The sequence below is a fragment of the Podarcis melisellensis genome, assembly GCF_964234715.1.
Source record: "Podarcis melisellensis genome assembly, chromosome: 9".
NCBI classification, from domain to species: Eukaryota; Metazoa; Chordata; class Lepidosauria; order Squamata; family Lacertidae; genus Podarcis; species Podarcis melisellensis.
Genome location: NC_138541.1, coordinates 61547743 through 61564592, shown reverse-complemented (window position 1 = coordinate 61564592; position 16850 = coordinate 61547743). Strand labels below are relative to the sequence as shown.

General features: G+C 42.3%; 1 protein-coding gene across 3 annotated transcripts in view; it reads right to left on the bottom strand.

The window, feature by feature from the left end:
* The window catches only part of ARAP2 (ArfGAP with RhoGAP domain, ankyrin repeat and PH domain 2), a 129013-nt gene that overhangs the window by 83687 nt on the left and 28476 nt on the right, over nucleotides 1–16850 (bottom strand). For all 3 annotated transcript variants that reach the window (XM_081924326.1, XM_081924325.1, XM_081924324.1), the window contains 5 exons: nucleotides 15693–15781; nucleotides 12285–12623; nucleotides 11010–11079; nucleotides 8184–8304; nucleotides 3234–3412 (listed from right to left, as the gene is read on the bottom strand). In XM_081924326.1, coding sequence (XP_081780452.1) covers nucleotides 3234–3412; nucleotides 8184–8304; nucleotides 11010–11079; nucleotides 12285–12623; nucleotides 15693–15781 — 798 coding nt within the window. The remainder of the gene's footprint in view (nucleotides 1–3233; nucleotides 3413–8183; nucleotides 8305–11009; nucleotides 11080–12284; nucleotides 12624–15692; nucleotides 15782–16850) is intronic.

Below are 16850 nucleotides of genomic sequence, written 5' to 3'. Positions count from 1 at the left end.
TTTTCTTATTTAATGTGGCCTGTTGTTTTTGTGTCAGTTCCATTTTTAGCTCTGAAAAGCGACTAATAAATTCATAAGGTACTTAACAGACTGTGTTCAGATTAGAAATCTCTCTGTGTCAGAAGATTTTACCCTATCAAAAACTTTGAAGTTTGAAATTAAGCTCAGACATGAAGTTGCACTATCAATAAACTTCGGAATGGACATGCGATTATGTTTAGCTTTTTTTTTGAAAAATGCTGCAATATACTATTGGACTTTTACCTATCAAATTTAAAAGCCATCAGTATATCAACTTGACCTCTTCTGCTTTCAAACACTGTTATTAGTCTAGACAGATGTCTTAACGCTACCATTAAAATAAACCTATGGGAGACACCATGGGAATAGTTCCCGGATAGATGAGGATTTCAGCACTCTCACAACACTCTGTGTACTTGCCTAAGTATCAATCAACAGAATATACTACCTCTTTCTGGGAGAAAAAATAAATAAAAATGCTAGATACCTCTAATGGCATCTAAGATATATTCCAGGGATGGGAGTCTTTGGTTCTATGTTGTATGGATACAACTCCAATCATCCCTGGCTATGGGCCATGCTAGCTGGGGCTGATGGGAGTTTAGAGAAGAGGAAGAAGAAGAAGAAGAAGAAGAAGAAGAAGAAGAAGAAGAAGAAGAAGAAGAGGAGGAGGAGGAGGAGGAGGAGGAGGAGGAGGAGGAGGAGGAGGAGGTGGAGGTGGAGGAGGAAATGTTTCTATTTCCAAACTGATGAGATGGTGATGAACTCCATTCTCCTCTCATGGTCAGGGATAATGGAAGTTGCAGCCCAGCATCAAAGAGAGGTTACAGGTTCCACAGAATCTGTAACCAGTAGCCTCAGAATTCGGCCAAGGAAGCATTTGGCCAATATTTAGTGATGTATGGAAAGCAAAAAATCAGAGAACAGGCTAGGATGAAGCTTACCTTACTAAGTTACCAACTCCTCTTATGTCAATCTGCTCTTTTGTGGGTGACTGCGTTCTGAGGCAAGGTTGATGGCAGCGCATGAGGGTTTTCTCTGTTGCGATGCCCCTTAATGAGGAACTCCTTGTCACAAGAGGTTAAATTCCTCTTTACATGTGTTACAGCAGAAAATATTGAACATTTTCCTTCTTAAATCAAGCTTTGGATTCAGTTGCTGCTTAGCATAGTAACTGAGAGCACTCAGAGTGTTGCTCTTTTTGGCCTTGTTTCTATGCCGCTGTTTTTAGTCTGATAATCTGTCTTTTAATGTCTGTTTTAAAAATAAGCCATTTCGAGGTACACCTTTGTGGAGGAGGACAGCGGGACATTGATTTAAGTACAGTGGTACCTCTGCTTATGAACTTAATTCGTTCCGGAGGTCCGTTCTTAACCAGAAACAGTTCTTAACCTGAGGTACTACTTTAGCTAATGGGGCCTCCCACTGCCACTGCACGATTTCTGTTCTCATCCTGAGGTAAATTCTTAACCCAAGGTACTACTTCCGAGTCTATAACCCGAAGTGTTTGTAACCCAAGGTGCTTGTAACCTGAGGTACCACTGTAATTAATTAATTAATTAAGGCCTTACTCATAATGCTATCAGTGGGAAGAAAGCAATGTTAAAAAGGCCCTTACTGAATGTAACCCACCTAGCAGCTGTATGCCATTACTTTAGGACTGAAAAGCCTACATTATACCAAGTCAGACCAATAGTGTCTATGATGACTGGGAGGGACTCTCCAGGGTCTTAGGCTGTGATCTTCCCTAACCTCTCTGTATGGGGTTTTTCCCCTGGGCATGCTGGAGATTGAATCTACGACCTTCTGTGTTCAAAGCATATGCTTTGCCACAAAGCTGAGTGCCTTCCTCCAGAAATATATAGTGGGTGGAGCTGTAGTCTAAACCACTGAGCCTCTTGGGCTTGCTGATCAGAAGGTCAGTGGTTTGAATCCTCATGATGGGGTGAGCTCCCATTGCTCTGTCCCAGCTCCTGCCAACCTAGCAGTTCGAAAGCATGCCAGTGCAAGTAGATAAGTAGGTACCGCTGTAGCAGGAAGGTAACTGGTGTTTCCGTGCTCCGTGGTTTCCATCACGGTGTCCGGTTGTGCCAGAAGCAGTTTAGTCCTGCTGGCCACATGACCTGGAAAGCTGTCTGTGGACAAACGCCGGCTCCCTCGGCCTGAAAGCCAGATGAGGGCCACAAGCCCATAGTCGCCTTTGACTGGACTGAACCATCCAGGGGTCCTTTACCTTTTTACATCAAGATTTATATATACACACAACACTTCTAATATTTCAGGTGCATTTGAATTCTTATCTCCTTCATTCATCAAAAATACATCAATGGAAACCTTTCCTGGCCTTATCAGAAATATCCTCATTCTAAGGTTCGAATCCCCACGACGGAGTGAGCTCCTGTTGCTCGGTCCCTGCTCCTGCCAAGCTAGCAGTTCAAAAGCACATCAAAGTGTAAGTAGATAAATAGGTACCGCTCCGGCGGGAAGGTAAACGGCGTTTCCGTGTGCTGCTCTGGTTCGCCAGAAGTGGCTTAGTCATGCTGGCCACATGACCCGGAAGCTGTACACCGGCTCCCTCAGCCAATAAAGCGAGATGAGCGCCGCAACCCCAGAGTCGGCCACAACTGGACCTAATGGTCAGGGGTCCCTTTACCTTTACCTAAGGTGTGGTGGTGTTGCAGGCTGCCAGCACCTTGCCCTGGCCCTCCCCAGCAGGAACAACTTAGCTGGCGGAATTCCTGGTTGGAAGGCCACGCAGCCCTCCCAATGGCCGGGGAAGTTTGAATTCTGCCCTATTGTTGAATTGGACAATGGCAGGCAGGCATAGGGGCAAGAACCTGGAAGACGGGTGGACCTGACTGGGCTTGAGGGCTTCACTCAGGTCCACTCATCCTGTATTTAAACAGGCCATCTCTTCTTCTGGCACGCAGTTCTTTGCCGGATTATAGTAGTTTCACATATGGAGTAGTGGAAAACAGGTTTATCTGAGGCTATCAGATGAAAATGCATGGCTGCAAGTGAGATTTAATGCAGGGCCTGTTCACCCACAAACCAGGTTTTCTCATAAGAAGCACAATGCCACTGTCATTCTGTATATGCTTCATACCTGTAAAGTTTGAGAAATACTATACAGCATTTTCATCTGGAGCACTAATACGATTACTGATTACGATTCAGGTTGGGAGGGGGGGAAGAAAAGCCAGATATTTTACCTGATCATTTTTGCAGATCCACACATTGTTTCCTTGCAGCAAGGTGAAGATTTTGGCTTTGTATCCTTTCAGTTCCAGATACCCGCTTTTCTCAGGAGGGACAGCGGTTCTCACTCGAGAGATTTCAGGTTGCGACTGCATAGCTCTGAGTATTGTAGCAATCCAGTCATTTCTTTCATCTAAAAAAAGAGAAGAAAATGGCTCAAAAACTACTCATTGCAAGCAACTATTCAACACGATTTTAATGTTGAATTTTTAAAATGTTTTGCTTATGACTTTGTTTCACAACACCGACATAAGCTTTGGGGACACAATGTTGAAAGGCAGGACATTAATCTGGAAATAAGGTGGAAAAATGAACTTGAAACATAAGTAATCCTGCAGATGTATTGTATCCTTTGAACTAGGCATGTGAGACACAATTCATTCCATAATATACTGGTATGTTGCAATAAATGCCACTTAGATGAGTAAGTATCTCCTCTCCTGAAATATCTTTTCATAGTAGTGGTCTACTTGTGTGACCAACACAATGTCAGAGGGGAAGATTTATGAATAATAATAAGAAGATGAAGAAGAGTTTGGATTTGATATCCTGCCTTTCACTCACTTTAAGGAGTCTCAAAGCGGCTAACAATCTCCTTTCCCTTCCTCCCCCCCCCCAACAAACACTCTGTGAGGTGAGTGGGGCTGAGAGACTTCAGAGAAGTGTGACTGGCAGCTGCATGTGGAGGAGCGGAGACGCGAACCCGGTTCCCCAGATTACGAGACTACCGCTCTTAACCACTACACCACACTAGCTCTCAACTTTGTCGTCCATGACTTTGTCTTCCATGAATAGAGCCATATTGTGTGTGTGTTTTTCTCCTAATCACAGGAGATATGTGCTTCTGAGTCCCCTTTCTCTATGTTTCTATTGTCCATATCAATAGAGCAGTTTCGCAGTTGCAATTTTCATAGACTATCTTGGTTGCAGCAAAGAAGGATAGGGCAATAAGGTCTGCACTGACTCCAGCTACAAAAGCTGAGGCTGCTGAAGAGGCCAGAGATCCGTCTTGGCTGTCTCGTAGTGCAGACTCAGATCATCAGTCCTGAGCTTCCACAGCCACCATTGGCAGGATCGACAGCAACAGCAGCCTATGATAATATTTTAGTATCTTGCTAAGGATGCTGTTTTATTAGACTTCACTTAGTAATGTTTTCTTCTGAAACATTTAAGATAAAAAATTAACTTTGCTGAGTTAAATGTGCATTCTGTGGCCGACTGCCCTCTTTTTAATGTTTTACATTGAAATCTTTAGTATAATACTTTACTTTCCCATTAATTATGCTGCTTTGAATGTATGCTTTATATTTGACTTTCTTCACTGATGTTTTATTCTAGATAGCTTAGTTTGATGTTTTCATGTAGGTTGTAAACCACTTAGATATCTTTTCTTAAGTATAAAGCAGTGTAGAAATTAAATGAAGAAGAGGAAGGAGAAGAAGAGGAAGAGGAAGAGGAAGAGGAAGAGGAAGAGGAAGAAGAAGAAGAAGAAGAAGAAGAAGAAGAAGAAGAAGAAGAAGAAGAAGAAGAAGAAGAAGAAGAAGAAGAAGCTTTAACAGATTTGTGGGTACTATAATAAACATTAACCAATTGTGCCTCTTTGGTTTTAATGGCATATGTAACTATAAATCTTTTGGCTTAAATGGCTATAAACACTAATGAAATTATGTCCACCTTTAACAAATAAACAAACAATTCCACTGTGGCCACTTTTTGACAAAAGTGATATGATTGCCAGCACATATTAGCTACTTTGGGCAGCAAAAAGAAAAAGAAAAAAGAAAAAAGAAAAAAGAAAAAAGGACAACAAATTAACTGCAACTATCATTGCAAAAAGGCCATAGCACACAACACATCTTAATGAGGAAGACAGACAACACTCCAATTCTATAGCTAACTTAATAGGGAAAGGAAAAATTCTGCATGTATCCAATAAATGAGAAGAAACGCCTTCTGGAAAAGCTAAGTTTATACTTGACACTGGAAGTCCTCAGCCAAGGACCAGGCAAACTCAAAAAGGAGGCATTCAGTAATGTTGGGTTCTAAGATTGCCTTCTCCTACAGTGGCACTGCCAGGTATCAGCACTGTCAGGTATCAATGGGAGCTCACTCCATCACGGGGATTCAAACCGCCAACCTTCTGATCGGCAAGTCCTAGGCTCTGTGGTTTAACCCACAGCGCCACCCACGTCCCTGAGTGCTATAAACATAGCAAAGCCCCAATCAGTCACAACCAGCCTCCTCAGTTCTCTGGACCCAAAAGGTACTCTGGTACGCTGACCTTACATGTGATTTCCATTAATCACATCCAAGTAGTGCTTAGGTTAACGGCTCCTCCATCTTCCTGTGTGATTCACCTTTTGCCAGTAGAATGTTCAAGAGGTAACTAGCTAAAATGTTTCAACTCTTGTTCCCCTCTTAATACTCTATGGCCATCGGATTTTGCACACACCACACACACACTCCATAAATAATTCAACCTGTACAATCATCTTCCATATTGATTCTGCATCACACACGCGAAAGGTTAATATATGAACACAGAAGAAATTGCTCAGTGCTCCTCTGCTGAGCTTAAGCCCTGCTTGCGGTATCTAAAAAAAAGTGGCTGGAAACACTGCCAAAAAATGACAACGTATTATCTGTATTTATCTATCTATATGTGTGTAAGTCACAAGAAAACCGAAACCTGATTTTCTTCAATCTTCACACCCGAGCCATCAACTTCATATTGCTCTTTGTCAGTTCTGTACTGAATGGTGACTCACACCAGATGGCAGAAAGCACAGCTTTTCAGGGGTGTTAATACGTGCTAAAAAAGGTCCCAAGAAACTAAAACCATTTCATAAAAAGTCCTGAAAATGCTACTTTACTTTTCTATCGTGACTTTACACTAGAGTTTTGCACATTGTTAGTCCTCTCATGTATATTTTCCCTTGTTCCTCATTCTTATATTGCAGTCAAAAAGTATTATTCAGATTTTACATGACCAGAGATGATTATTTGCACTATCCAGACTCTCTTCTTCCCAATGACTATAAATTAAGGCAAGGACCCTTTACCAGCCAACCAGCTCCTATGGAGAGACAAGGCTTGTTTCTCTATAGATCCAGTGAACATATACAGTGGTACCTTGGTTCTCAAACACCTTGGTTCTCAAATGCCTTGGTTCTCAAATGCCTTGGTTCTCAAAGGCCTTGGTTCCCAAACCCAGAAAACCCAGAAGTAAGTGTTCCGGTTTTCGAATGTTTTTCAGAAGCCGGACATCCAATGCGGCTGTTGGCTATTGTTTCCAGGGCGCCTGCACCAATCAGAAGCCGCCCCTTGGTTTTCAAACATTTCAGAAGTTAAACGGATTTCCAGAATGGATTAATAATAATAATAATAATAATAATAATAATAATAATAATAATAATAATAATATCTTTATTGTCATTGCCCCCTCTTGGGGACAACGAAATTGCTTGGCTGCTCCATCCAACCAGGTAGGGCACTCCACACAAAATCAAAACAACTATAAAAACACTAAAAACACTGTATTTGGTGCTTTTCTTTTTGCTATTTATTTTGCATTTTTGTTTCGGGGGCTTTTTCAGTTAATTTGTTTTTGTGACTGTGTGGAACCCAGTTCCGCTACTGATTGATTGATTGATTGATTGATTGTGTGACTGTGGAAATGGATAAAAGCCCACCATCCAAACAATGACTATCAACAGTGCAGGTAAGAATTATTATTTTTTATCATTTACAATACTGTGTTATTAATTTTATAGTACAGTGCACTGATTATTGCTTTCATTTTATTGATCAGTGCTCTCAGTAGATAGTAAAATTCATGTTAAATTGCTGTTTTAGGGGTTGTTTTTAAAAGTCTGGAACGGGTTCATCTGTTTTGCATTACTTTCTATTGGAAAGCATGCCTTGGCTTTGGAACGGACTTCCAGAATGGATTAAGTTTGAGAACCAAAGTACCACTGATCTAAGCTCTTGCAGAGACCACAGCTTGGATAGCTGCTTCAGCAGAACCGTGTGAACTGTCCAAGGTCCTGAAAGTGCTCCTGACTCAGAGGACCCATTTGACCTCTTGGCTATTGCCAACTTTGACCTCTCACAGAAAAGGACAGTGAACAGACAGGAAGGTGTACTACCAAAAGAGTTTGGGGGGCTCTGGGACTTGGCAATGGGCCTCTTGCTGAGGCCTGGGCCTTAGCAGATGTCCAACAACAAGCCCTAACACTACTTTTATCATCTTCATTTCCCCCCCTTGCTTTGTAACATGTTATCAATGGAGATGAGGAGGAGATGTAAAGCTGCTGTTTTCAGTTACAGCCACATGTTTCAGGTAGCGCCTAGTTATTGCAATATTATGTGAACCATTGCAGTAAAGCACTTACTAAAGGACCATCTGAGTTCATCAATGTTCCTGTGGTCTTTATCCAACCCAAGTTAGAATGCTGACGACTGTCAAATTTATAAAGATGTCTTAAAATAACTGTTGGGATATGGGAAAATCCCTCAAAGATAGAGGTCAACTGTACAGTAGCTGTATAGTAGATCCAGACATTATCTGTTGGGACTCATAAGACAAGCTACTCAAGGGCTTGGTGACAAATTGCATGTGTCTTTTCCTGAAAGATACAAAACTCAATATGACCAGAACCTCTTGAGTTCATTACAGGAATAAATGTTAGACTTATAGAGAGCAAAGATCTCAAACACATCACTAAGGAAATAACTGCTCCCATTTTGTTCTGGACTTCAAATAAAGTTGTAATCCTTGAACTGGAATAAAAGCTTCTTAAGAAATATCATCCACAAAATATTCAATCCAGCACATGGAACACTTGGAACCCAACAGAAAAACAGAATGAACCAGCTATGGCCCTTAAATACATCCATCTTACCTTCCTTTTCAGCCCTGAAGACAAATACCCTGTGTGCTGTAACAACTTCAAGTTTGTTGTCCCCATGGGCTCTGACTGCAGACATAGCAGAGAGGAGGATTATTCCCTTAGAGTACACTTCCTGTATCAAATGCAATAAAAAGAGTCTATGAAGGTACAAGTTAGTCTCACTTGAAAAGCCCTATTTGAACTAATAGCACCAATGGCAAAGTGTAATTTTGATACGGCCTGCAAAAAAGGAGAGTCTCCAATCACAATCAGCCTAGCCCCCTTCAGGGTGTTGCTCATGTGCTGTACCTACACATGAGTAGGCCACACCAACAGGTTCCACCAGCTGATGTCGTCACATACAGCGTAAATGTCTGCAGAGAGGGAATCTTTGTGTACAGTGGGACACAAACTAAGTCTCCCTACTTGGAGATGTTCACACTCTATGTGTGGATGCCAGGGGTTTGGGCTAGTTGACCTTGCCCCATTCCCTACTCATTCATGCTACAATGTGCATGGAACACTTCTGAAGGGCCTTTTCAACAGTGGCTCCGGCCTGGTGGAACGCTCTGCCTCATGAGACCAGGGCCCTGCAGGATCTGATTTCTTTCTGCAGGGCCTGTAAGACAGAGTTGTTCCGCCTGGCCTTTGGCTTGGAGCCAATTTGATTCCCTACCCCTCTTTCTTTTTCCTTTCTCCTCCTGTGATGATGCTGCATTTTAATATTTTAATGTTTCAATATTTTAATGCTGTATTTTAATCTTGTTTTTAAGTTGTATTCATTCAACTTGTTTTTATTATTGATTGTTAGCCGCCCTGAGCCCGGCCTTGGCTGGGAAGGGCAGGGTATAAATAAAAATTATTATTATTATATGCTTTAAAGGTCCAAAAAATGTTGTACGGCAGAAGAGATGAGCTCAAAGAGCAGTAGAAAAATTGTAGCAGAATGGCTGTTTTGTCTTATAGTGAAAGCAGTTGCATGAACATTTCCTACTCAGCATTTCCTACCAGCAATAACAACAACCGCTATGTATGTGGGGGTTATTGTACACTACATGTACTTTGTTATTTTTCTCAGGGTAAAACTGGTTGCCATACATGAAGCATCATTGCTGTGTATTTCAGCATAGTGGACTAGCTTGATTATAAAATTTCTGGCTGCTCTCCTTCCAGAAATTATGTACTGGTGTCTGCAGGCATCTACTGTCTGAATTTGGTACTGCTGCTGCATTACAGTCACAGTGAAAATATCCAGCACAGGTAAGTGTAAGCTACTGAGGATTCCACAATCTCTTCCCTTCCCTGTTTTGAAATGCATCCTTTAATCAAAATTTTAAACAATTGCCACACACACACACACACACACACACACACACACACACACTTAAAATCACATCAGTGTCTCAACTGCTACAGAACAATGCTTTCAACTAGTCTTTAAAATGAAACCATAAGAGAGGTTCCTTTTCCAACATGTGAACAAAGGATGAGACTGTTACAATTATTAAAGGTAAAGGGACCCCTAACCGTTAGGTCCAGTCGCGGACGACTCTGGGGTTGCGGCACTCATCTCGCTTTACTGGCTGAGGGAGCTGGTTTTGTCTGCATGTGGCCAGCATGACTAAGCTGCTTCTGGCGAACCAGAGCAGCGCACGGAAACACCGCTGGAGCGGTACCTATTTATCTACTTGCACTGCGTGCTTTTGAACTGCTAGGTTGGCAGGAGCAGGGACCTAGCAACAGGAGCTCACCCCGTCACGGGGATTCGAACCGTCAACCTTCTGATTGGCAAGCCCTAGGCTCTGTGGCTTAACCCACAGCGCCACCCACGTCCCAGTTACAATTATTAGTAGGGCATAAAATCCTACAGCCCAGGATTGTATTTTAGTGCTGTTTTTACAGTATTTTTCTGAATAACCATGTGTGTGGTTTTGCAATTGTAAGCTAGCATCTGGAGTGTCCTCAAGCAGATGGGTATAAATGTTTCAAATGAGCAAAAAATGTAGGTTTATGGGGCTGCCACCCACTATGGCAGAGGTGGGGAACCTCAAGCCCAAGAGCAAAGTCGCTCAAGTCCAGACCTCTCTAGTCAGTCCTCTAAACGTTCCCCAGCCCTGATCCTTGACTTGCTTGAGTGCTTTGGCTGAAAAATGCCCTTGAACTCTGATAATAATAATATCTTTATTGTCATTGCCCCCTCTCGGGGACAACGAAATTAGTGCTTCTTGCTTGCACAGGCAAAGGCAGGTGTGTGTAGAAGCCTCTGTCCTTTGCGTGGCTGGAGTATGGCCTAGTCTACTGAAGTTGAAAGTCATCTCTTTGGCTGCATCCACTTTGGCCAGTGCTCACACACCACTGGAATACAGCTGCTGCAAAGTTGCCCATTATGAAGTGCATCCCTTGGGCTGAAAAAGGTCTCCCAATGCTGTGTTATAGCAACTGCTTCTTTCGTCCTTCAATGCATATTTAGCAGAATTGGAAGGTGTGCAACATTCCCCTAAGTTTGTACAACCAGTAAGCTGCGACTAAGTACAGTTGTACCTTGGATCTCAAACACCACTTGGCTCCTAAATAAATCGGCTCCCGAACAATCAAAACCCGGAAGTGAGTGTTCTAGTTTTCGAACACTCTTTCGGAAGCCGAATGTCTGAAGGGGCTTCCACAGCTTCCGATTGGCTGCAGGAGCTTCCTGCAGCCAATCAGAAGCTGCACTTTGGTTTCCAACTGTTTTGGAAGTCAAACGGACTTCCAGAATGGATTGTGTTTGATTTCCAAGGTATGACTGTACATACTAACAGATCTAACCAAGTACATATTATCTGACCAGTGCAAACTTACCTTGTCATTATTGTAATAAGAAATGCTTTCACCGTCAAATTTTACCCAGCGCTTCTGAAACACATGTTTTCTGTGTGAAAATCAAGAAAAAGGGGGGGGGGGAGTTATTTGGAGAGGTGGAACACCAATGCTGCAGATGAATAATCACCATCATCATATTTGTATGCCGCTTTCCCATCGTTAAAACCATGTTCAAGAAGGCTTACAACATTAAAAGATTTATGGTACATAATTACAAACATAAAAAGGCAAAAAAAAAACACATCAGAAAGTACACAACCAAATTGAAACAATTTTCACGTAAATCATAAGAAGATTCAAAAATAAAGATACAATAATTGTTTTTAAAAGGGCTATCTAAGGTATCTAACCGTTGGAGATGCAATAGGGATAATGCTTCTCTACAACATATGTTTTTTTCATTGGCAGAAGGTGCCTGAAACCATCAACAAAACTGTACGGAACAACCTTACCTTTAGAGAGAAAAATATCCTCTTGAATTATATACCCAGCACATGGAACCTTACAGAAGGACAATACAAGTGGCCTCTCCATGCCCTTACCACAGCAAAAATTGGAAAAATTAAAATGCATCTCCCTTCCATGATTGGATTGAAAACTTATACAAACTCACAACATACAGACAACTTGCATATAAATGGAGACTTGCCATGGGCAAATTCAATGATATTTGGAATCCATTCTTACAAATACTGTCATAGGTTAAGATCTGGTGAAGTACAATAACAACCTTGTAAAATATACAGTTTGGGGTTTTTCCCCTTCCCCCTTTGTTTTTCCTTCTGCACGGGTTCTGTTTCTCTTTTCCTTTTCTCTTTTTTGTTTGCGTCTCACCATGTTTGGTGCATATATAGTTATGCACTTTTTGAACTTTCAATAAAGATGTTACCAAAAAAAAATAGAGAATTAATATCAATAACAACAATCAGCTGCAATCCTTTGCACACTACTGACCACTGACCACAGTGGGGCGTATTTCTGAGTAAGCACAAAGTGGAGTCTGTGGATAGGCTGCAATCCTAGCCCCAGTTACTTGGGATCATAACTCATTGTATTCAATTGGATTTATTTCTGAGGAGACATGGTTAGGATTGTGCTGTTTGTCTACCATTTCTTACGAAGCTACCGCTGCCCATTAACCTCTCAGGCTTTTCAGAAGACAAAAAGGAGAGCAAGCAGAACCAGTCACCTACTGTTTACATGTTACAAAGTCCCATTAAGAAAGAAACATTCTCAGAGTTAAAGATGACATACCCCTGAGGAGACAACTTATCCAGCCATCCTTCTTTAGCCTTCTTTCCTGAAGGACCATAAAAGCAAGCATAGGGTGATATTGAGTCTTTGGGGCTACTGGCCAAATCATCATGGTGGAAAGAATATGTCTGCTCCTTAGCGCTGAGGTCGAGCTTCCCACGTCTGAGCCTTTTTGATGTTTTATATTTTCCTTTCCGTGTATATTGAGCATATTCTTTCACTGAAGAGTATTCTGATTCTCCAGCAAATCTGTTTGGCGGTACAAACGTATCCTCCTGGGGTACTAATTCATTGTTCGCCACATCTTCAGCGGTTTTCTGCTTCTGATTATTAAGAGCACTGAAAGCAAACACACAAAGTAACGCTACTTCAGACAATCAATCTTCCTCTTTTGCCACAGGGCGTTGCAATTTAATTCGGAACAACAAGCATATGAAAACAACAAAACATCCCACATAAAGGTCGTAAAGAGACTTGCTGAAGTCCGCCGTGCTTTTGAAAGATAAGAGAACCTTTTTTTCAGGCTGAGGGCTAAACTCCAGAGCCAGAGGCACAAGTGACCACAGAAAAAAATGTAAATTTTACCTTTCCTCAGTGGCCTGGTTTCTACACACACACACACACACGCAAACACACACACATATGCCACTATCCAGGCAAACAATGTCTCAAACGGGGTGCAAAGCAGAACTAGCAAGGGGTGTCAACTGGGGAATTGTGGTTCGAGAAGTAGGTTAGCCTGGGAAGACTCCACATCACAACTGTAATGGATGGTGCCTCCAGCTGAAACATATAGGCAGTGCCTTGCAAATATGTTTCCTCCTGTAGATAAAAAGGTAAAGGTAAAGGACCTCTGGAGGGTTAAGATCAGTCAAAGACGACTGTGGGGTTGTGGAGCTTGTCTCACTTTCAGGCCAAGGAGCCAGCATTTGTCCAGAGACAGCTTTCTGGGTCATGTGGCCAGCAGGACTAAACCACTTCTGGTGCAACAGAACACTGTGATGGAAACCAGAGCACACAGCGGTACCTATTTGTCTACTTGCACTGGTATGCTTTTGAACTGCTAGGTTGGTAGGAGCTGGGACAGAGCAACGAGAGCTCACTCTGTCATGGGGATTTGAACCGCTGACCTTCCAATTGGCAAACCCAAGAGGCTCAGTGGTTTAGACCACAGCGCCACTCACATCCTGTAGGAGGAGCCACCCACCACCACCTACTCAGAGATACCTACAGGGCTGTACAATCAATTTCAGGCAAAAATAGGAACTGGGATGACAATAAAAGAAGAAGAAGAAGAAGAAGAAGAAGAAGAAGAAGAAGAAGAAGAAGAAGAAGAAGAAGAAGAAGAAGAAGAAGAAGAAGAAGAAGAAAGTGTGGGGGTGGCCAAATTTTTGCTCAGGTCTATGATTCTACATCCCTGCTATGTCTTCTATTTAGAACTTTGGCAACCGGTTGTTGGTCTCTGCTGTCTATTATAATGTCTAATGTTTTAAGATTACGTAAGGTTTTTATTTTTATATCGTTTTATATATTGTTGCTTTTCAAATGAAGGTCAGTCTAGAAAGAAACCACTACGTATACAGTGGTACCCCAGGTTACATACGCTTCAGGTTACAGACTCCGCTAACCCAGAAATAGTACCTTGGGTTAAGAACTTTGCTTCAGGATGAGAATAGAAATCGTGCAGCAGCAGGAGGCCCCATTAGCTAAAGTGGTGCTTCAGGTTTAGAACAGTTTCAGGTTAAGAACGGACATCTGGAACGAATTAAGTACTTAACCCGAGGTACCACTGCTACTAAACAGTTCCACTAGCACAAGTACTTTTGGCTGCGCAGTGGAACTTCTTCTCCCTCTTCCCTTTCTGCGAACCCCCTAACTATGTTCTGGGGGGTTCTCCCAACCCTCTGGAGCAGATTTAGGGGGCACACAAGAAGAAGTTCCTTTACAGAGTGAAAAGCGCTTGGGCTAGAAGAATTGTTTAGTTGGATATCACCCAATGATAATACATACTGGGCCTATTGTATGGGTGGTCGTACCAGTGACTGTGATCATGGATTATCAGCATGCATTTTTAAAACCCTACTTACTACTATTTTGAACCAAAAAAAAAAAATGATGAAAGCACTAACGCCAAGTGAATGTTACTTTTCTCCAGTTTTCATCTTGTAAACACTTAGTTCTGCTCCTAAGCATATTTACTGTAACATAAGCCCCACAGAATTTGGTGGAAATTACATGTGAGTAAGTGTGCTCGAGAGGACAGGCACTTTGTACAGGGAAGCGGGGGGAAGACAGTCCAAGATATTAGTATTTGCAATGGGAGGATATTACCGGTAATCTGAAATATACAACTAGCAGAGTTCTGGAGAGCCAGTCTTTCTCGTGGCACAATTTCCCTCTGACCATTCCATTATTAAAGATGTGTGCCTTGGGCCATTTTATCCCTGCTTCGCTAGGCACATCTTAAAGAGGGAAACAGGAAAAAAATAAAAATATTTGAAATAGCCCTAATCCTCACTTCCACACCAGGTTTACCAGCTCAGAGGTGCCTCCCTTGGTTGGTAGTGATTCCCTAGAGCAGTGTTTCCCAAAGTGAGTGATACTGCCCTTGGGGGGGGCACTGCAATGATCAGAGGGAGCGGTAGTATCCTCAGGTGCAATTGGGAGGCATTGAATAAAAATAAGGGGCTGGTGGAAGCAAAATGAAAGTAAGAAAATGGGCTTCACTCAGGCCCAGGAAGTGGATCGCAGCTTGTCTGTGCACCAGACTCATCCTTCTCATTGGGATTATTTTTAATGTTATCCTTCGTTATCTTAATTTTCTGTATGTAATGCAAATGTTACTACAGTTGAGCTTAATAAATGATTTTATAACTTCAAGCTTCAAGGTGTCTTATTTACAACGACATCTTTCTTTACTATGGAAATATAGCTACATAAAATGACACAAATTTGTCACTGCGTCTTTCTGTTCCCAGGGAGCATGGAGTAATTATTATTATTATTTCTGAAAAGGGGGCAGTAGACCAAATCAAGTTGGAGCACCTATACAGCTGAACACTTTTGATCATTGTCAGCTTCTTATGTAACATCAGGCCTCCACTTTAGCACAAAGAATGGAAAAAACTGAGATTTCTGAAAGAATTCTAGAATAAGAGAGCAGCAGCAGCACAGGGGTGTGCAAGAACCAGACCACACTGGCTATTCCCATACTAGGCAAAAAGAAATTCATTGAAATAGTGGTGATAATAATAATGATGTATACTGGTTGCAAACATAATGCAATTTGTGAGTATTAAAAAAGCACCAACCCACGAAATCCTGATTCTGATATACATGTTCTAGTTCCAAGCATTTAAATCAAGAGAGGGATTGTGTGATGTTTAACCAAAAGTTATAATCCAATACCGTGTTTTGTTCAGAAGGCTCTCCCCGTGAGTGTTTTCGTTGTCTCTGTTCTCTTCCGGTGTGCTTGAAAGTTCTTTGACGTAGTTTTCCTGCAAATAGAGATTCCAAAGCTGAATAGTTAAATGGGTAATTTTTGGAGAGCTAAAAGGCTTTCGGTTGCATCCAGAGATGTCCATGCACAGGCAGAAGAGACGTCCAGTAATGCAACAGGATTTCTATCCCTCAAATTTCTATCCCATGAAACACAAACAGGGGGTGGGCAGATGTGAGGGACTCCCAGGTCTTGAATGGGGTAACTGTGCCCCTGAAGGACCAGGTGCACAGCCTAGGAGTCATTTTAGACTTACAGCTGTCCATGGAGGCGCAGGCCAATTCTGTGTCCAGGGCAGCTGTCTACCAGCTCCATTTAGTATGCAGGCTGAGACCCTATCTGCTGGCAGACTGTCTCGCCAGAGTGGTGCATGCTCTAGTTATCTCCCACTTGGACAACTACAATGCGCTCTATGTGGGACTACCTTTGAAGGTGACCCAGAAACTACAACTAATCCAGAATGCGGCAGCTACACTGGTGACTGGGAGTGGCCACCAAGACAATATAACACTGGTCCTGAAAGACCTACATTGACTCCCAGTACATTTCTGAGCACAATTCAAAGTGTTGGTGTTGACCTTTAAAGCTCTAAACAGCCTCAGCCCAGTATACCTGAAGGAGCTTCTCCATCCCCATTGTTCAGCCTGGACACTGAGGTCCAGCTCTGAGGGCCTTCTCGGTAGTGGCGCCTGCCTTGTGGAACACTCTCCCATCAGATGTCAAGGAAATAATCAACTACCTGATCAACTCTCCAATGGTTTGAATTTACCCCCAAGGCACACTCTTCCATTGTCTCCTGGGAAGACAGATGCCAACAACAACAATATATAGAACTGCTAAACTAGTTCTACACATCCAAGTGCAGGGATTTTGAGATTGCGTCAGACGGGGCAGCAAACCTCTGAGGGACATTTCCAAAACCAATCTGTAATAAAGCCAACATGATGCCCTCCAGATGTTGATGAACTATAACTCCCATCATCTCTGACCACGGCCAGCTAATGGGAACTGTAGTCCAACAAGATCTGGAAGGAACCATGTTGGCTAACCCTATAATAAAAGGGTGA